Below are 22,061 nucleotides of genomic sequence, written 5' to 3' on the forward strand. Positions count from 1 at the left end.
GCTACAAGAATAAAAGTAAAAGGGAACTACCACAAAACGTTTTAATGCATCAACAGATCAATTCTAGGGTTATGAGTTTAACTTCTTTGCGTTATATAGAATATAGTATATTTGTTACGTTCCCTTAAATACTCACATAATTTTTATTGTATATATAACATTTTAGTATTTTTTTCTTAGCTTTAAAGTAAGTAAGTAAATAACGAGAAGTTTTAACATCCTTAGGAATCCCATCCTAACGGTTGGCTCTCCCTCCCCTCTGACTGTAACCATGCTGCATTACCGTCAAAGATACCTATAGCATTGCTCTAACTTGCTTGCCTGCCACTTAAGCCGGTTAGTAGTTAGCACCAAATGGGGTAAAAACACTGCATTTAAAGTGTGCCGGAGTGGGGAGAAGTAAAAAAATGGCTATTACCAAACGGTAAAAGATCGTATTTTCCCTCAAAAGTAGTTTTTACTGGTTAATTACAAATACTGTGCGTACGAAATATTACTATCAAGTTCATATAAAAAAAAAACGTTTTTGTAAAGTCTACACTGAGCCCTAACTGCAATTTGATTCAAATATAACGAACGTATCTTCCTCTATTTATACCGAGTGTCCAATTGGTATACTTTTACAATATAAATCATGACTGCGAGCCTAGGGGTAGAATTTCTTTGTACAAAAACAAAGATTTCTGATACGTTTCTTTAATGATTAATAAAAAATTCATGCACAAAAAATAAAACAAATTATTCATAAAAATAAGCACGTCTGCCTATAACTACATTTACAGACCTTAAATATGCATGATTTTGTTGACTGTTCTCTTTAAAAATTGGAAAAAACAATGTCAGGATTTGCATTTCTTGTCGTTGGCAATGTGAATGGCACCACGTGCATTGTGTTTTCCATGGCATTTGAAGAAAAACGGAATCTCCTCCTGACTGGTGGGGTTATCAGTGTATTTGAATCTTCTCTGTGTTGAAAAAAAACACGATAAAAAGCGCAAAAGAGAAGAGCTGTAAACAATACCCCAAATGCAACTCCCAAAACAAGCATTGTGAGCATTTTTTCTTCCAAGTTTTTGTACTTTCTGTTGGGTTTTATAAGTACCGCCGCGTATCTAAAAGAAAACAATCTATAGTTTCACATAGTTACGTTGTTGTTGCGTTAAACATTAAAGTTCTACTAGAAAGACATATTTAAAAAAAATCTTTGTGGGCTAAGACTTCTTATTAATCATTTTTTATCATTCCAATCTTAGAATTGACGATGGTAAAAGTTGTGAGAATGCTAAAAACATCAGTTATTTTTAAACACACAATAAACTCACTCTGGATGAGCATTTGCTGCAAAAAAAACACTCAAAGAGCTTGACATCTACACGATAACTCTATTTTCTTTATTGAAACCATGCTACAAAGGTTTAGCACGTAACTAATCCAATTTTTTCGGAATTTACCAAACTTTTTCTGGCGATTTGTCAATAACCCTAATTCGGCTCTCAAAACTTGCAACAAAATGTAAAGATTTGTTGAGATTTGAATTAATTGGATGTTAAGCAGATTCAGCCTTGCCGTTGTTCATTTTATTTTTATTGTTCATCAATTTTCAGGTTTATTATTTTTCTTTTAAAATTGTTCTTATAGAGAAATGAAGTTTATGTAAGTCAAGTTATCTATGATCTACAGGTACAATAATAATCAGAAATTGAATTTTAAATTCTTAGAATTTTCAATGATTTTATTCCCCCATATTACTCAGTCCTCTTCAATGTTTGGTACTTTTTCAGATCATTGCTAATGACGGAAATCTTTAAGCCACAGGGCTTCTTGTTGTGATTACTATCTCTTTTATGATGTTCTAGCTACCGCTACTCCAATTTTAATTTCTTACGTTTGCAACTGCCACCTTCTGTAAAAACTAGTTATTTTCGCACTTTAAGTCGATCTAAAAATAAAAAAAATGTATGTCGGTTTTTCCCCAAAATTGCAATAATTCAATTAAAGAAAGTGTTTGGAGAAGAAATATTTATTTTTTGCTGGAAAATAATTTTGTTAGACTTTATGAATTTTGTGTTATAACAGTGAAATCAAGCAATGCTTATGTTATATAAAGCTGGGAGGATGTAAAAATATAATTTGTTTTCCTTCCTTGCATAAAGCCATAAACATTTTTAAGATTCAAATTTAAAAAGACATGAGAAGCGCAGATACAGCACGAGTATAACATACCTTTATATTCACGTATTTGGATGTGTAACTGTATTTAGTTAACTGCACATCCATGTACAGATCAACAAGGGATGATCTGGGAATTGAAATTTCTGTGGTAGAGTCTACTTTTTCTCGTAATTTCTTTCCAATGATCTAAAAATGGTTTTAAAACTAAACATATACTCCTAATTTTCCACCTATATTTCTACTTGTTGTTTCTTCGCAATAAATATACCTTTAGCAATGGCAAGAAATCACAAAACTTCACAACAAAATCTCAACACATTCGCTATCTAAACTTCTTAAAGGGTTGATAAAAATTAAATTTCGTCATGTTTACTGCACCGTGCAGGTATTGTTTTCTCAAAATGAAACAATGGACGTCTACTCTGATTGGTCTGATACAATATCAGTTAATTAAAATAGCTTTCAAAAATGCAATTGCTGACTACCTTAATAAAGCTTTCACATTGTACAATTCAATCGTGTAAAACATAATAACATTGCGATAGTCTATTAAAAACGTTTTGCATTTTTGTCTATATAAACGAGTTGAAGAAACAAAGAATTACCATTAATCCTCATTTGAATGCAGCCTTTAATAAAAACATTAAGTTAAAATCACAACAAAGTTAATTACTAATTTGAATGCAACTTCTTGCCCAGGTTTTACTTTACGTACTGTTTAAAACCTGCATAATATGAAACTTCACGAACTCATGTCACATAGACGGATATAGGTAATTTTATCAAGTTTTTTTATTTTTCTTTTAAAATTGATAGAGGAATAAGGTTTATGTAAGTTAAGTGAGCTATATTCAATGATTTTATTCCCCCATATTACTCAGTTCTTTTCAAAGTTAGGTAATTTTATCAAGTTGGACTACGTAATCACCTTTGAAATAACAATTTCGCTTAATTCTAAATGCTCTCTCTAGAATTAGAATTAATTTTTAAACATTCACAGGAATTATTCGGGATGTAGCCTATACTTTACTTCCGCTGATTTTGCAGGAATGTATTTTTTTAAGACATTCAAGCATGTAAAATGCTTCATCGATATGAGAGCGGTCCTCTAAATTCCTGACACACTGAAATATGCCTGTCCCAAAAATCCCGATTCGAATATGCAACACGGTTTACTTGCACTAAAGCATCCAACGTGGCACTCAACTTCGGGTCAACCATCTAGCCTAATATACCAATGCTCCAGTTCCGATTGTCCGTAACAGGCAAAGCGGATATGTTGTTTTCTTTTGATGTGAAAATTATATTTTGTTTGTCAAGTATTTCGACCTTACGCTGCGACATCTGTGCATTACCTTTCAGGCTAAATAACTGGGAAACGAAGGGAAATAAATCCCATTAAGTAGATAGCGACTGGAGACCAGCTCTGATCACAATTGGGAAAATTTCACAAAACTGCACTGACTCACGCGATTTATAAGTAATGATTTGATGACGTAATTATCAATCGGTTAACACTCTGATATATTATTAGTGGTTCGTCGAATGCGCGTGACCCTATAGGATATTTTGAGCAGTACTTCATAACCTGCCCAATAGCAGCAAATGGGTAAATATACAATGAAAAACAATTTTTTTCGATAGAACAGGACATTGCTGACGTCATAAAATTTTTTATCTGATTGATTTCTTAATTGTTCTTCATGTTAAGTTGATTTTCTTTCGGATCATTTAAGTAGTTTCTATATCAGTAATACCTATATTTTGTCTATTTAAAGTGGGTCAAAATAGCTGTTTTAATATAAAAAATTAGAGATATGAGTAGCGATTATAACTATTATCTTCTACCTAGGATGCTGAGACGTTTCCATGTGAAGAACGTTGCACAATTGATAAATGTATTTCTTGTAACAACAAGGATATCGAAATAACCGTTTAAAAGCTAGAACCAGATAGGCATAAATTTAAATCTTCGTGGCGCGTGGCATCGTGGTTAGGGAGTTCGTTTCGTAATCACAAAGTGCTTGTTTCGCTCCACAGCGCAGGCATGTTTAGCAAGTGTCTTCATCACAGCTACAGGTCAACCCAATGCAATGTAAAAGATATTGGGTAGACAATGCGGATGTATACATAATGTATACATTCAGAACACAGGACCCACATTGATAACACTGTTTCCAACATTAAAGTGGGTATATCCTGTATAAATTGTTAATCAATAATCATTGCGATGATCGTTCAAAACCGGTTCGTGCAAGGCATTCCAATTTTTCAATAATTCATCTTCAGCATAGACTCCCATCACTACAGTTAGGACCAACACCAGGCCTTAGCCTAGACTCTATCAGCTACTGAATACATTTTGACTCTTTATTTATCATTCAAGTTTTTATTAGTTGGTTGATGACACAGAGCGTTCATAGCTAAGTAGCAAAATCACAAGTTGAGTAAATAATTTATACATGGAATCAATGGGATGCTGCAGATTTTCATGCGCTTTGTAATATACCAAGCGAGCGTTGTGCAAAATGTCAGGAAATCAGTTGTATTGACTGCAAATTAAAAAGTGATCCCGCAGTGATTCTACCCCTTACTTTCCCCATAGATCCCATTATACTTATTATTATGTGGTTGCAAGGATAGTATTGGTGATTCTCATCAACGACCTTTTTTACGCAATTTTTTTTTAGAAAAACTACCTTGGGTGGGTCGTATTTAAGAAGAACTACTTTGTTCATCACTAAGATACTGCCAAGCAGTGAGCGGGATTCGATCTGCGGTCGTAGTTCTATGAGCAATTCTAATGAATTTCCTGATTAAAAGGATTTCATAATAATTTTTAAGCAGTATTTTCAAGAAATAGCTGAAAGCTCTCAGAGGTAAGGGGCCTAAAAAATTTCCCATGCAGATGTTTAATAGATAAATATAAGGGCCAGTAAGTATTATAGCCATGCGTCATTACCCTAACGCCAAGAGCAGCTGTAAATCAATCTTTAGTATTTGTGAGATGACCCTGTTATTAAATTAAAAATATATTGTTGCAGTGATGACATTGACATGCGAAATAGTTTATGCAGCCCTGCATCTTGTTTACACTGTGAATGGAAGTGGAATGGATTTGCTTTTATATGTTTCGAAAAAGTTAAAAGGAAAAGAATTCGTTAAGGAAATGCTATGCAATAAAAGCTTGTGTTGGCCGAAAATTTTAATATTTCCTCGGCGTAAGCATTAATAGTACACAAGCGGGGAAGCAGTTAGCTTGTAACATTCTTTCAGAAATTCAAAGACCTAAACCGTGTTGTTATATTAAATAAAGTCTGTTTTAGGATCGGCAGCTAAGTCGATGAAGCGATCGACTCACAGCAAACTATTAGGCGTTGTCTAGTCGTTCAATGATGTCAGAGATTTCTGTGACGCAAATGCAAGCGTAAAACATTACATCAGATTTTATGACCCTAAAGCCATTCAATTAACACATTATATTTCTCGTACCTAGTGCAGCTAACCACATATATGCAAAATAACAAATATATGTCTCTAATGAACTTATAGGAATCAAGAAAAAGGTTTGTGCATATAAAGAAACTCGATACTGAAAATAGCCACCAGACTTGTTATTTGTATTCGTCTTGCCATTTGGAATAAGGTATGTTAGGGCTTGGACTGTAACAATGCGGTGCCATTTGCATATTATTTGATGCATTTACCACCATCGTGTTGGCTGGTGACATCGTCGGTGCCATGACAACTTGGGTTTGTTGACGCCGACGACGGCGACAGCAACAACAACAGCAACAAGAGATTAATGCAATCACCAGTAAGATTGTTCCAACTATGATAACAATTCTTATCGTTTTACTTTGTGAATACCACCACACAAGGAATTCTAAAAAAGAGAACAAAATCTGTAAGTTGGCACAGCTACAATATTATTGCTTCAATTGGACGTCACAAGGCTAGAGTAAAGCATTGCTATTTGAGATCTTTGATCTTTGAGACGACAGAATTGGAAAAGACTTAATTCAATGTACACAAGACTTAGCTTTGCACTATAGAAATTTATCATGCAAATTCGTCGTGTAAAGCATGCCTGTGCAAATTCGTCGTTTAAAGCTAACACTAACCAGCACTAGAAACTTGCTTTCTTTACCTTTTTTTGAGTAACTTACCGTTGCAATCATTGTGACCAACACGTTCATTCATAACTGGTATTGTTGCTGTGGTAATTACCGTCTTTACTCGTAGGTTGATCTAAAGATTATAGAATGCTAACATCAGTTTCTATATAAAAGAGCTTAAATTTCTTTAATTTTGTGTTGATTTTTTATAAGAAACGTATTTTGGAGTGTTAATAACTTCCCATGCAGCCTATAAAATGCATAAACTTAATCAACATTAAACCTGAACAGAAAACTTTGTTTGGTATATAAAAAAAGTGTAGCGCTACTTATTTCTGTATAAAACTTCATGCCAGTCTTTAAATTTTTTTCACAAGAAACGTGCAAAAAATGTTTAATACCGAACACTGTAAATGTTAGCACATATTAGACGTAAACACAAGAACAAAACTTTGAAAGATTCTTCCGCCAAAACGTTAGATTATACTTTAGGAGGATTAAAAAAAGATTTCAGTCCATCATTTTATCACAACTGATAGTTACCAGGAGTTGAAAAGTAGAACGTAAAATGTCAGGAGAAGGACAGATATTTAACACGTGTAACATACCTTTATGTGTAAGTTATCGTTAGAATCATCTTTCAACTGAACATTAATGTAAAGACCAGCCAGTCCACCAACTGTTGCACCGGGGATTGGAAAATCTGTTGAAGAGTCAAATTCTTTTTCATAACTAAACCCTATCGCTTCAATGGTCAGTACAATTTTAATTTTTGGTGGCTTGCAATTTACCAATGTTACACCAATGCTTGTAGTTTTTCCATCAATTTCACTTTCACATTTATAAGAATATCTATCTTGTGTGCAACCACCCAAAGTTTCTAAAATAAAAATATTTTGTTTTTCACCCCATCTTTGTATTTCTATCTGGTTTCCTCACAATATATATACCTTTAGCAACCACAAGTATCAAAAGAAATTCACAACAAAACCTCCACACGTTCGCCATCTTAGCATTTATGAAGAGCTGGCATAAAATAAAGGCGTATGGTTCATACTACATGTATTCTCTTAAGGAAACAATGGACGTTGTGCTAATTGGTTTACACTTACAATTAAAAATTAAAAAATAACAATGGTTACTATAATGCAGTTATAATTAATAAGCTAGCATAACAGCAAGTTCCCGGGACTTTTTGTCTCATACTGGCCATGTGCTTATTGATAGGTCTGGCGAAAAACGCCCTGGAAAAGACTGGTTTTATTCCAAGTCGGATTGATCAAGACTTCTTACCTAATTATGCGAAAGATAATACGTCACTCCGATTCTAGAATATTCCCGCTGAAAATGGCCGACACTATTTATACTTGTTTTTGCATTAGAGAACAATACTTGGAAAATATATTTAGACAAAATTATCATATAGATTTAATTTTTTAGTTAACTCCCCGTCTTGATGTACTTGTCGGTAGCTACATGCTGCTTACAATGAGAATCATATTAGCAACCAAGCAAGACGTTGCCTAGCTAAAACAAAAATAGTAGAAAGATAGATACAGATAGATAGCTACTAGTCAGTTAATTATTATTATTACTACTGAACATCAGAATACACAAAGTAAGCGTAGCTAGCTACACATATAGATAAAAAAAATTAGATATTGCAAGAATTCTGTTAGTGCAAATATTCTAAAAAGGTTAGGGATTATAAAATAAATACAAAAGCTATATTATCTCTTTAATAATAGCCGTATTCCGTCTGTCTGTTCGTGCGTTAAAAGCGACTTGTGTTAACCACGCACGAAAAACTAGCCCGCTAGCGCAGGGACGAAAACCCATCAGGGCCCCGCTGACACAGGGACGGGTTCCCGCTGGTCCAATCAAACACAGAGTTTTATAAAAATGACCAACCAGAAACTAAAGCTCTTTATATTCCTTAGCAACGATTTTTGCGTTTCCCTAATATCGGTCCGAAGTTTGGCCATTAAATCTGACCAACTCACTGCTGGAGAAAGGAAAGTTTCTTAACAGTTTGCTTTATTTTTACCTGTGCGATACTTCTATTTGTGTTCTAAAAAGATTGCAGTTTTTTTTGAAAACTACTTTTGGGTATTTCTTCTATTTGTTTACATGTTTATTCACCTATACTTTATAGTTACCTAGCTAGATAAGCTAGTTATTCAGCCACCTGAAGCTTTGTATTAGATTTGTCTCCTACTGTCACGTTTGCTAGCCATATGTAAATCTTAAACCAATTTTAGGATTCTGGCTACCAACGTAGATGTCAGCTAGCCTTGGTTATAACTGGGGTTAGCTACCTCTAGCTAAAATGTAAAAGTAAATGCAGTTGGCTGCAACAAAATTTTTAAGTAATCTTTTTCATACGAAATGCAATTAAGTAGTTACCTACCACTTTACTGTAATATAAACTTTATCAAAAGTCAAAAGTTTAATAAATAGACACTGAGTACCTGTGGTAGGTGCCTATCCCAACGGTCTCTTTCCTGTGTTTTTATTTAAACTGAAGTGTTTTGGAAAAGGCTGTCATGCTTATAGGTATGTGAGAAACAGTTTAAATGTACTAAAAATTCAGCTGAGTGTCACATTTTTTTGAACTTTCACCAGAAACACTTTCCGAAAAACGTTTTCTCTGTTTTATTTAAACCATTGCGATACAGTTTTTCTTTTTAAATGGTTTTATACGCCTAATTCACAATTTAGCCATACTAAGCGCCCAGTCCAGTGTCACAATTAATTTCTTAGTATTTATTGAAACTTATTCCACAAAATAAAATAATACTGTCCGATTGTTTTTGCTATGACGGAGTGACTCTGTTATTTTAGCTTTTGTTGCAGGAAAGTTATTTTTTAAAAAATATGTTACAGACGCAACACTACATTGGCGTATGCGTTTTACTTGATTTACGACAAACTGTATACCTGTAATAAAGCGCTCAATCTGACAGTGTGGCTGCAGTATACGGCTCTTATTAAGCGCTTCACAGAGTGTTCCACGCCAGGTAACACCTTGACTTGTGGCTTACCCAGGCGTTTCGACACCGGGTTTCCCGGCTAGTCTCTTTAATAATGGCCGTCGATGTCTGTCTGTCCGCGAAAGTTGTGTCCCGTTACGGAAACACGAAATTTTTTAAATTACCATTAATACCAAAATCAATATATTTTTACCGACTTTGTTTGACCGCTCGCGCTTGGTATACTAATCACAACGCCTGATTCGTTAAAAAAACAATCCAAGATTTTTGCGACCAGAAAGAATCCAAGATTTTCACTTAAAAAAAAACAATTCCATATATATTCGCGGCGGAATGAAAAGAACGAAGGCCATTTTGATTCTTAAAATACAAACCAAGATTTTTCCAGCTAAATGAACGAAGGCCATTTTGATTTTGAAAATGCTCACGTGCAATGTGAATTTTAAGAATTTTTGGATAAGAACGAAGATTTTGAAAGCTAGCTAACTGCTAGCTAGCTAAAGCATTACTTTTTACTATTCTATTTGATGCAAGAGCTTTTTGTCCTACCCAACATTTATTTTTAATTTGAGGATGTAGCCATTTACCTAGCTCCTATATTTGGCTAAAAAGTGAAAGTATAAAAAATAAGTTTGGCTACAACAATATTCTTACACAATAATTCTTATGCTAAACGCAGTTAGTTAGGTAGCTACATCTGCTTTTTTTTCTAAAAACTTTTTTTGCAAATAAAATGGCTGAGCGTTTGTTTAAGCTAGACGGGCAACGACAGGCTGTGTTTTTATTTAAACCGAAGTTGCAAAGAAGGTTTTGTGGAAAAAGGTATTACGCCTATACGTCTGTTCAACATTGATCAACTGTACTAAGCGGTCCACTTGTACGGATGTGCAACACTGTTTACCTAGACTAACCGCTCAGCCCTGTGTTAGCAATGGACTGTTTCTTGTGTTTTTATATAAATAGAGTCAGCAAAAAAGTTTTTTCGAAAGGGTATTATCCCTATACACATGTACAACACTGTTTAATGGTACTAAGCAATAAGCCCGGTGTCACGATTAATTTTTTAACTTCAACACAATCTTATTCCGCAAAATAAAATAATATTGGCCGATTGTTTTTGCTATGACAATATGTAACAATGGTTTGTAAACTCTATTTTTATTTCAGCTATTGTTGCGGGAAAGTTATTTTTAAAGAATATGTCACAGTCGAGACACTATAACGGTGTATGCGCTTCACTTGATTTACGACATATTGTATACCTGTACTAAAGCGCTCCACCTGATCTTGTGGCATAGTTTACGGCTCTAATTAAGCACTCCACAGAGTGTTCCACGCCGGGTCACACCTTGACTTGTGGCTTGCCCCAGTGTTTTGACGCCGGGTTTACCGGCCATCTATACTATAATACCCGTATGCATTTGTTCGTCTGTCTGTCACGCAAAATGGTAGCTTAGCTGCACAAGTAGCGAGACGCACGCGAGCTAGCTATATTAAGCATAAATCTGTGTTTACAATAATATTAGGCAATTTGGGAATAAAATTAGTCAAGCATGTGAGTTTAAAACAGCAGAGCTGGATGCTCTTCCAACTGTTATTATAGTCAGTCCTGTATCACATTTGTCGAGAGAATGTCAGTTTTGAAAAAATGTTTAACAGAATCAAATTCCGTTACGACAAAATGTGGCTGTCAAACGCGGCATATTGTCACTTGATAACGAGAAAGATTAAAATCTAAAAATCTAGAAAGCAAATATTATTATGGAATATAATGAAATGACAACAAGGAATTTAAAAATATTTAGCAAAAGCTTTGCGGTAAATAACCATCATCAGTGCTATAGCTGTTACAGTATAATGACAAATTATATATGCACAAAATATATGCAAGTTAAAAACATACGTATATGCAGAGGTAATAAAAGAAAAATTAAAAATAAGAAAAGCTAATTCTCCGGGGTAAAACAGTAATTATCTTTTCTTACGATATCTATGTTACGCCATGTCTAAAAAGAAAGAGTCGCTGTTTAGTTGTCTACTTAATCAAACTACCACCAAAACATTCGTTTTACAGTTGAAGTAAATCCTGCAAAGTTTTTTGATACCAATTTTATCATTAAATAAAATAAAGTCGTCACATCTGTTCATCGAAGACCAAACAAGTTACTAACACACTGGACATCAAAAATCCCGAAAAGATATAAACGAAATGCGATCAACAGTGATTTAAACAGATCGTATCGCATAGGCATGAATTTTGATAAAGAAAAAAAAACATAAGAGATAAATTTAAAAAGTTCTGGTCTTTCAATACGCTTAACAGATAGCTTCTTTTGTCAGTTCGAGAAGATATCTTAGCCTGAGGATCTGATTGATGTTGGCATAAAATGGCTGACAAAGAAAGTCAAAAAAATTTTTTTGTTGAAACTAAACGAAATTTAGAGGCACGGTGAAAAAAGCAAAAAAATATCAACAACGATTCGGAACCCGGAAAACACATCCCCAACACACGCTTTTAATTGGAAAATTTATTAAATGCACCAATTGACACAAGAACACGAAAGAACATTGAAGCGTGCGTAATTTCCTTAAACTACCGATTAAACTCATAGCGACTCTTTTTCTTTAGAAATGGTGCAACATAGATATCATAAAGAAAGATAATTAATGTTTTACCCTAGAGAATTACCTTTTCTTAATTTTAGTTTTTCTTTTATTACCTCTGCGTATATGTATGTTTTTTAACTTGTATATATTTTGTAACATATCCCATTTCTTATTTTATTGTAACAACTATAGCACTGATGATGGTTTTTAACCGAAAAGCTTTTACTAAATATTCTAAAAATTGTTGTTGTCATTTCATTTTATTCCATAACTCAATGGCTAAATTTAACATAATTAGTATTTTTTATTATTATATGAAAATCTAAGAGGATATACAATTCCGTTATTTCACAAACATTACTGCTATCAATGTGTTCTCTATAAGTGTATATCCGTGAGTGAAAACAAAAATATGACACATATACAAAGACAAAAATTGAAAAAGTTGTAGAAAAACTCAAAAGAACTAAATAGGCGGCATAGAAATTGAAAATGAAAAAAATGAAAAAGTTAGGTAATCTTTATAGGAAGATTATTATAAAATTTTGCTAGCTTATAACACAAAAATTTGTTATCAAACTTAACCTTACATTTTGGATGTGGAGTTTAGACAAACGTCGCCATTTAATCACTCTCATACAAAAATGATTGTTTTCTTCTTTATGATGTTTTCGATAGATAGCAGCTTTTGTCTGTCAATCTGCTCTGCACGTTGATCCAATGATTTAAATTTGGATGATTGTGTTCTTGTGAAATGCAGCTTCACTATGTTTGTATACATCACTATTAGAATAATTGTGATACGTTAGTTTGAATAGCTACAACCTGTGGAAAACAGGTATAGAGTTTCGTACCATATTCAGAGAGGACGCTGTTAAGCTGCAATTCTTTACAAAATTCCAAAAAATATCACCTCTGTTTTCAACTAAGCTTTGCTCAATACAAGAGGGTAACTTGAATACCCAGCTAGCTAGTTTTACTTATCACATTTCAACACAATGTGGTTCAAACAAGTGCTACTACATTGGTAAGTTTCATTCTTTAAAGTTAACCGGCCTTGGTCAGATAAAAAGGATTCTGGAGAGACAAAAAAAATCCTAAGGGGAACCCGAGATATAAAATGATGTGTGTCTTATATTATGGAGCTTAAAAAGTTGAATAACAAGTCCTTTTTAATTTTTAGGAGGCTCTTTTGTTCTCAAGATATTCACGGAATTTCAGTTTTTCAAATTTTGACATTTTTTGTCATAAGTAATATTAGACATGTTAAGGCATCCAACCGCTATTAATGCTAGATGTTATACAGGCAAGTTGATTAACACAAATATTTTTCCCAAAATGACACCCGCTTGCTCGTCCTAGGCCTGCGATTATTTTGCTGACGACGCCATAAGTGTTACGCGAGGCTGCAAACAATCTAAAATAGGCAGCCAGTTTGCATATAAACGTAATGGAGTGTTGGCGATACAAGAAGATGCCATCCGAGCCAAGTAAAGTTTAAGGATACTTCCGCACAGACAATAAGTTCATGCAATTCACACAATTGTCACCAGTGTTATGAGAGATGAAGAAGATTACCCTGGTATCGTTGACCGGATATTGAAATATTTTTGTCTTTAACATTTTCGCATTATTATTACAACCTTTTCCCTTAGTCAGCACTTTTTCAGGTTAAGATAAAAATGGCACATTAAGACGTGGGCGATTATATTTGTAAGCAACAAAGCTCTGTATCAAGCTAGTTAAAGTTTTTATAAAAAATTGGTTTTATTTTATTAAAATATCACTGATTAGTTCAGGGTGTTGCGTTGTACATTAAAGAAGGAGATAGCGGCATAAAAAGGTAGGCTACTGATATAAGAAAAATAAGTGCATGTAGCTAGCTAACAAGGTTTTTAAAATGTTTAGCACATAGTATGTGGTCAAAAACTTAATGGAGACGTGTTGATCACAACTAGTTTTTTATATTTTAGCTTGGAAATTTGTTTACGTTTAGCTATTAGCTACCTATAATCGTGGTCACAATATGTTGGGACAAGACAGCGAATTTTGAAGTTCGCCACCACAAGTAATTGCGTAGGCTCATTCTATATTAGATTCACACATTTTGAACTTGTGAAAGTTCACTTGTCAATGCTCAGAGTGGACTTAGGACTCTTAGGTTATTTGGTAAACACAAAATTCTTAAAATGTGCTATTTGTTGCTGACGTCAGCAAGGCCATTAATTACGAATTTCAGGGCCTTCCAGACGGATTTCGGGACGTGAATTATGTTGGTGTATGGGCGTGCTAAAGAATGTGACTAGCAACTTCTCAACACTCTCTGCCTGGCCTGCTTGTGTCAAAAGTAGCGAGTTTGCAGCCTGCCGGCTGCAGAGTATTGACTATTTCACTCTTTTGTCTACATTTGGATAATGAGTAAAAAAACTGCCTGTCTCAATATTTTTGTCCACGATTGTAGCTAACTAAACTTTTTCATAGCAAAATGGGCAAATTAAGGAAGGATTTGAAACTTGCAATATTTGTTGGAAATGGGATTAACAAAAATGAATCACAATTATGCATATTTGCAAATATATATCACATATTAACTTAAAATTGACGAATTTATTCAAGAAAGAGTTATGTTATTAAGCTTGGAGAAGAGGGGAGTGTCTCGGAAAAATTCCTGCTTTTCATGCCTACCTTAACGGTATTCATGCCGATGCAGGTAAAAGCAACATACTCGCAGCTGGCATTCGATGAATTTTTCTTTATGGGCATCTTCCAACACGATTATAAAAGAGTTTTTTATTGTTTATCTGATATTTTCCGTTCAAAAAATTAGAAAATATGAAAATGGGTTGCACCAATCAAACATGGCACAAACGTTTTCTAGAATCTGACATAACACTTAGACTATAACATATTTCGATCATAACAAATGCTCTTAACGTTTTTTGCACATGTACCTTTCAGAAAATTGATATACTGTCAACATAAATATAACTTTCACAAATCTTTTATCGGTGTTCCTGAGAATGGTTAATACAGGAACTGTGATAGTAAAAATATTTTGCGTCTCAATTTTTATTTGAAACAGCTTAAAACAAGTTATGCCGAGTTTCAAGTTTATTTGTAGCAAAAATTATTGTTTCGAAAGAGAAGTATTTTTTATAGCCCACTTAGCTGGGCACTTTAAGCTTCATCATTTTCACTACATAGACTCATGTTTGTTATTGTATCCAAATTAAAGAGGTATTTTAAGCAAGTTATTTCAAACTTGTTATCTTTTCAAAAAATTCTCGTTCTCGTAGAAAAGTGTTTCCGAAATTAGTTCTCACAAAAATTAATTCTCCTAAAATATCATAATATAGTTCTGCTCTTTTGCATACCAGAAACTTTAGTAAACCATCTGAAACTTTTTGAATTTTTTTTTTCTAAAAATTTTAGCTCATCACAAATTTCAAGATTACTGTATATCTGTTTATATGAAGCAGGATTTAATCAATTATTCCAATCATAAAATCTTTTAGTCTATATTATAAACTTTATTTCTATTTAATTTATAACCCATCATTGCATTAAAGATTTATCCTGGCAACAGAGAAGTAATCGGAAGCTGTCTACATATATCCAGAAATCATTTTGCCCTTCTCTTCACTTCCTTATTTCTTATTGGATTTAGAACGCCACAAAAATAAAAACTTTTTCCATAAACAAATTTTGAAATCTATAAAAAGAACTATTTAAGTCCAACAAGCAAAATCTAATTTCAGGAAATACTTGCTAGTTAGCTAAATTACACCAAAGTATTGTGTAACCTGCACATAATACAACACAACTCCTTTTTAAACCTTTGGAGACGTTTATTCTGTTACCAAGATAATTTTTCCTGTATTTTTTACTCGTGAGTCAATACAATTGTCTGTGCGTTTTCTGTTGCTGGTACATAAATTTTCTAATCGCCAAAGTCCCGACACTTTATGATCTCATAAATTAACGTATTCATTATGACCTGTTCGCATAATCTGGCAATATACTGGCTAAAAATCACTTAGCGATACCAGAGTACTTTTCGCCGTCTTCACCTATATCAAAAAGACTAAAAAACAATAATACTGGCATGATTAGTAAGGAGGGGTATACACAAATGGGTCTAATGTTGATCATTTTTAGGGTGAACTGCGATTGATGCTCGTCAGAAAGTGTAGGTTTCCTTATATATGTGAGGGAGAGCTGTTTGCGTGTTGTGTTTCTTCTAAGAAAAGATTTAATTTAATTTTCCTGATGTTTTGGGGGCAATAACTTTAACTCGGACACCCACCTCATTGGAATAATCATTCTTTCACGCTCCGGGCCAGAAAGTTAAATAACGCAACCTACTGCGCTAACCATCTAACCTCTGCCATATGGTGCCGCATTAGGGCGGGCTTTATCAGATAGATCCCAAACAACATCGTTATTCAATGTCGTTGACATGTTAAGTACTAAATACAGTCGTTATAATTTAAGAAACTATCTAAAGGGTTTACTTATGATACTATTTACAATAAGGTTTTTTTCAAACTTATGTGCGGTAATTTTTGGCAAAAGGCCTGTTGTCCAGCTCTTAGTTAACATTTCTTCCACTACGTATGTTTGGCCCACGGCTTTCTTTATAGCGACGTAATGTCAAAATAATTACTGAGTTCCCAACTCACTCAAAAATGCACGTGATTTTTGCATGTTTTTGGCTTCCGATCAGGACTCTTAACTGAACTGACTACCACCTTCTGTCTCGACCATATCAGTAAGTTTATCAGGATTAGTTTTTCTTGACCTAAGCAAGGCTTTCGACACCATGAGTCACTCACTTCTCCTGTCCAAACTGTCTTCTTACGAAATATCCGGTAATAAACTGTCTTGGTTACAAAGCTATTTTGTAACCGAAGGCAACAAATCAATTTTACTGGATGCCTATCGCAAGAATACCCTGTGTACAAGGGCGTTCCTCAAGGATGAATTCTTAGTACAACCCTGTTTATACTTCACTTAGACGACGTTTATAATTGCCTACGTCAATTCAATATTATCAAATGGTTCTGGAAGTAATACTGCATTAATTCAAGACAAACTCAATAAAGATATTCCTGAAGTTTATAAATGGCTAAGCCATAACGATCTTTCCCTAAATTTAAAAAAGGGTAAAACAGAATCGATGCTCTTCGGGACATCTATACGGATCAACAAAGCTGATTCATAGATGTTAGTGTTAATGGAATAAAGTTAAATAAAAAACCGTACAAAGTTTTTTTATTTAACTAGGTTCTAAGGTGTTCTAAGGTATTCAACTCGACTTAACACTTATACCAAATGGAAATTTTCAAACGGAATATAAAAAGCTCAGTACGTCTCATGTCAAAACTGCAACCACATCTAACAACGAAAAACTGCAAAATCTATTCATAAAACCATTGTAGTACCAGTATTCACCTACTGCGGAACCGTCGATTTAAAACTGATCAAAACCAAAGCTGAAAAACTTGATCAAACCATCTTAGAGCCATAACAATTATAAATAAAAACGACAACCAGATTTTGAAAATAAGTCCGAATACAATTCTCGTTAAACGTCGATCATGCCAGCGGTTCGAAAATATGTTACCGGAAATTTCCACCAACTATGCACAAGTATTTCGAAATTTGGTCACACACTGTGACATAATTTACAATGTACGAGAAACAACGGGATTTCGGAAAAGTTACCAAAAGTTAGAACAAAAGCAGCTCAAAATAGTTTTCATTTCCAAGGTGGACTTGTATACAACAGCCTACCTAAAGAAATACATACTGAAGAAATTGAAAATAAATTCTTTAAAATATTTTAACTCTACACCTACTGTGAGGTTTGAATTTTTCAATTTCTCTAGGCTTTGATTAAATCTTCTTGACACATAGACACAAAGTTGTTTTGCACGCTTTTACCTTGTACAAAAATAGAACCCATTTGGAAAGCAGTTCATTTATTATACTGAAACTACAATTCCTATATGAATATATCTTAAATAAATAAAATAAAATAAATTCATCACCCTTGTCCACCATGATGTGTCGGAAACCTACTAACTGACCAAGCACTGGTAATTAAGCATCAGCATAAGATGAGGAATGTTTATTAAAGCTACGAAGAAACAAAATCATTGATCAAACCAAAAAACCGAATGGTCAAAAAAATATTTTACAATGGCTATCACTACATGAGATCGTGTATCAAACATCGCTAAAACTTCGTGTTATACTTAGCAGGGAAACTAGCTTAAACGCGTATAAGGGTATCAAAATTCCATATTAAAATATTGCAGTTTCTTTTAAAATAAAATAAAAATTCTAATTTCGCAGAAAGTTCATCGCTACTCCGTTATCGCTACCATTTTAGCCGACAGAGGCACAAGACGGGTACTCATAAAGGAGATGGCGGCTGGGAGAGTAAGCCATGACTCTTTTACATTTAATTTTCACTCGTTTACCCAGACAACTATCGATACTCTGGGTTGAGCTTCGTGCACGCGCACTTCTTTACCCACGGTTGCTCATCGTTTCAAAGAAAAAACTCGGGAAAAACAAGAAAAGATTTGAAAGTACGTATGTGTTCCTTTTTTTATTTCTAATCGTTAGTTACATAACAAATACTCCAGATAAAAGTATTATGAAAATTTTGGAAAGACATGCACTTCCGCGTAACCGCGTTCCCTGAAATTTTCTGATTCTAATATTTGAAAAAGCAATGTTAACGTAACTAATGTAATACAATACGGACACACAGGGACGATTCACAAATCGCAAAGTGTACGAAAATTTTACAGCATTCTTATTCTACCCCTCCTCTTCCTTTAAATGTTAAATTAAAAAGTAGTAGTATATAGGTATCGTCAAGTCCTGAATCACTCGAACCTCGTCCCTAGGGTCTTGTCCCCCCTGAGTCGGAGGACGCTATCAACTTCATCAACAAGGCAAAATGCCCTGAGAACGAGCTTGAAATGACTGGAACACAAGCTCCTCGTGCATACACTTAAAATCAACTTCTAAATTCTTTATATTTTTCAAAAAATCAATGTTCCCAGGTAAAAATTTGTTAAAATTCAACATTTCCTGAGCATCCACGTTTAGCGTACACGTTTTAACTTTCTAAACACTCATGAAATAACAAATAGGAATAACTTCGTACAATTTGTATCTACAGTTATATAATCCGGAGTTCATACAACGTGATTTGGAGTAAAGCTTCGTCAATTGTATTCTTGTAATTTGGAATAGGGAAGCTTAGAACTTGAGGTATATGGCGGCGGCGCTGTCGTTTGCATATTATTGGAAGTATTTACAACCATGATGTTGGCTGGTGACATCGCTGGTGCCATGACAAATTGTGTTCGTTGACGACGACGATAACAACGACAGCAACACGAGATTAATGCAATCACCAGTGCGATTGCTCCAATTATGATAACAATTCTTATCGGTTTTTTTTGTGAATACCACCACACAAGAAATTCTAAAAAAGAGAACAAAATCTGTAAGTTGGCACAGCTACAATATTATTGCTTCAATTGGACGTCACAAGGCTAGAGTAAAGCATTGCTATTTGAGATCTTTGATCTTTAAGACGACAGAATTGGAAAACACTTAATTACAATGTACACAAGACAAATTCACTCTGAATAGCTTTGCACTATAGAAATATATTTTTCAAATTCGTCGTGTAAAGCATACCTAACCAAAATTTGTCGTGTAAGGCTAAGCATAACTAGCACTAGAAACTTGCTTTCTTGGCCTTTCTTTGAGTAACTTACCGTTGCAATCATTGTGTGCAACACGTTCGTCCATAACTGGTATTGTTGCTGTGAAAATGAGGGTCTTTACTCGTAGGTTGATCTAAAAAGTTAAAAAATTCTAAAATAATCCGGTGGTTCCATTACGTCAAGATATGTATCGTTGGCAACGAAATTAGGATGTTTAAGCTGTTGTTGATTTTAAAAAGAAATATTTAGGGTGTTATTAAGTCGGTAATTTCACGACGTCAGAAACCAATAATGAATTGCTATATAATTTGAGTCATTTGCATGCTTGGCTAGATATGTTAACGATGGCTATTGCAGGACAATAAAGCTTGGTCACACGCATCAAAATAATCAAAGTTCTTGACTGGCTGGCAAAACAAACAGATTTGTGAATGTCTCAGGATTCTGGGTAATTCTGGTACCAACTATGCCCACATGCTGCATTTACAAGTTTTAATCACTTTTTTGCGCCTTTTTTTGCGCCTCTTTTCGCCCTTTCTTACTCCTAGATTTGTGAGCTCCCCTCGAACTTTTTAGTTTACGCAAACTTATAAATTCCAGCATAGAGGAATGTTTGTTATTATTTTTTTTCATGGCCAAAAATACCATGAGGTTACAAGGAGAAATGTACTTTATTACTTCTGCATGTAAGCAGAGCTAAATAAGAAGAAACGCCGATGCCTCTTTATTAACCAAGTTGCCAATGCACGTACCTTTTCATGTACAACATTTTATAAACGACTTAATCTTTCAAAAAATAAAGGAAATAGTAAACAATAGCCAGACTAAAGGAAGTAAGTGAAGAAAAAAAAAGGACAAACAACAGGAATAATTAAAAAAAAAGTTGACAAAGCAGAACATGAAATATCAAGAAAAGGACAGACATTTAAGACATATAACATACCTTTATGTGTATGTTATCGTTAGAGTCATCTTTCAACTGAACATTAATGTACAGACCAGCCAGTCCACCAAGTGATGCTCCGGGGATTGGAATATCTGTTGAAGAGTCAAATTCTTTTTCATAACTAAGTTCTATCGCTTCAATGGTCAGTTCAATTTTAATTTTTGGTGGCTTGCAATTTACCAATGTTACACCAACACTTGTAGTTTTTCCATCAACTTCACTTTCGCATTTATAAGACAATCCATCTTGTGTGCAACCACCCAAAGTTTCTAAAAATAAAAAATATTCCGTTTATCATCCCATCTGTGTTTTTTTATCTGGTTCCTTCATAATATATATACCTTTAGCAACCACAAGTATTAAAACAACTTCACAACAAAATTTCCACACGTTCGCCATCTTAACATTCATGAAAAGCTGGCACAAAATAAAGGCGTATGGTTCATGCCACAAATTGTTCTATTATATTCTCAGAAGGGAACAATGGACGTCTGTGCTTATTGGTTTACACTTACAATTAAAAATTAAAAAATAATAATGGTCACTATACTACAGTTAAAATTAATACGTTAACGTAACACAAAGTAGACTTAAATTTCGTACCCAGGTTATATTTTACATACTGAATCAACCTCGTTTCCCGGACTTTTTGTCTCTTATTGGCGCTGCGCTTATTTATAGGTCTGACGAAGAAGATCCTTGATTGGTCGAGACTTTTCACCTAATTATGCGAAAGATAAAAAGTCACTCGGTCTGTGAAATATTCATGCTGAGATTAACTGTAAACAATAAAGATAGCCGACACTGTGCATACATGTTTTCAACCTCGTCCCCAGGGCTTGTTAGGCTTTTTATATTTGGACAAGGCCGTCCAAATATAAAAAGCCTAACAAGCCCTGGGGACGAGGTTGACATGTTTTGTATCATAGAAAAATATTTTGCCAAAAATATCTAGAATTTCAATTAGATTGAAGTACCTAGTTTACTCTTCACTTAGATGTACTTGTGGGTAGCTACATGCTGCTTACGATCAGATTAATAATAGCAACCAGCCATGACAATGCCTAGCTAGCTAAAACAAGCGTGTAAAAAGATAGGTACAGATAGATAGGTACTACTTTGTTAATTATTATTATTATTACTACTGAACATTAGAATATAAAGTAAGCGTAGCTAGCTACATAAACGAAAACACAGATAAGGGATTGCATGCATTTGCCATGCTGATTAAACAGATTTCACCCATTGCAGGAGATTATAAAGCTATATTATATATATAAATAGAGCTCGCTATATTAAATCACAAAACAATGTTCACAAAGATATTTAGCAATATTGATAAACTAATGACAGAAATTGTCAAGATTTGCTATAGCTTAAATATTACATCATAATTTATGCAGCTAATTAACTCTAAAATTTTTTAAATGTTAATAGCTTGAGAACAAAAAGAGTATTTTAAAGAAAT

General features: G+C 34.0%; 2 protein-coding genes across 5 annotated transcripts; both read right to left on the bottom strand.

Moving 5' to 3' along the window:
- Window positions 1-414: 414 nt before the first annotated feature.
- Window positions 415-2,593, bottom strand: LOC130647179 (uncharacterized). Of its 3 annotated transcripts, XR_008982810.1 has the most exons (4): window positions 2,441-2,593; window positions 2,224-2,358; window positions 1,886-1,939; window positions 415-1,112 (listed from the first exon to the last, which is right to left on the bottom strand). XR_008982810.1 is itself a non-coding variant. In XM_057452942.1 (3 exons), the coding sequence occupies exons 2-3, from the start codon at window positions 2,275-2,277 to the stop codon at window positions 840-842; spliced, it is 327 nt and encodes a 108-aa protein (XP_057308925.1). In that variant the 5' UTR covers window positions 2,278-2,358; window positions 2,441-2,593; the 3' UTR covers window positions 415-839. The 3 variants fall into 3 exon arrangements, 2 of the variants coding, with proteins under 2 accessions (XP_057308925.1, XP_057308926.1); XM_057452942.1 differs by lacking the exon at window positions 1,886-1,939; XM_057452943.1 differs by lacking the exon at window positions 1,886-1,939 and having other exon boundaries at window positions 2,224-2,376; window positions 2,441-2,554.
- Window positions 2,594-5,771: 3,178 nt separating this feature from the next.
- On the bottom strand, window positions 5,772-21,094 carry LOC130647469 (uncharacterized). 2 transcript variants are annotated; one of them, XM_057453333.1, is made up of 4 exons: window positions 20,935-21,094; window positions 20,591-20,862; window positions 19,699-19,780; window positions 5,772-6,058 (listed from the first exon to the last, which is right to left on the bottom strand). In XM_057453333.1, the coding sequence occupies exons 1-4, from the start codon at window positions 21,002-21,004 to the stop codon at window positions 5,787-5,789; spliced, it is 696 nt and encodes a 231-aa protein (XP_057309316.1). In that variant the 5' UTR covers window positions 21,005-21,094; the 3' UTR covers window positions 5,772-5,786. The 2 variants fall into 2 exon arrangements, with proteins under 2 accessions (XP_057309316.1, XP_057309317.1); XM_057453334.1 differs by lacking the exon at window positions 5,772-6,058 and adding an exon at window positions 18,491-19,400.
- Window positions 21,095-22,061: the final 967 nt, after the last annotated feature.

This window comes from Hydractinia symbiolongicarpus, chromosome 6, assembly GCF_029227915.1.
Source record: "Hydractinia symbiolongicarpus strain clone_291-10 chromosome 6, HSymV2.1, whole genome shotgun sequence".
In the NCBI taxonomy this organism is placed as follows: domain Eukaryota; kingdom Metazoa; phylum Cnidaria; class Hydrozoa; order Anthoathecata; family Hydractiniidae; genus Hydractinia; species Hydractinia symbiolongicarpus.

Coding starts and splice junctions, on each gene's coding strand:
- LOC130647179 (XM_057452942.1), bottom strand. CDS start 2,277: ATGGATGTGCAGTTAACTAAATACAGTTACACATCCAAATACGTGAAT. Junction 1,113..2,223: donor CCAAATACGTGAATATAAAG/GTATGTTATACT, acceptor GTTTTCTTTTAG/ATACGCGGCGGTACTTATAA.
- LOC130647469 (XM_057453333.1), bottom strand. CDS start 21,004: ATGAATGTTAAGATGGCGAACGTGTGGAAATTTTGTTGTGAAGTTGTT. Junction 20,863..20,934: donor AATACTTGTGGTTGCTAAAG/GTATATATATTA, acceptor TTTTATTTTTAG/AAACTTTGGGTGGTTGCACA. Junction 19,781..20,590: donor ACGATAACATACACATAAAG/GTATGTTATATG, acceptor TTAACTTTTTAG/ATCAACCTACGAGTAAAGAC.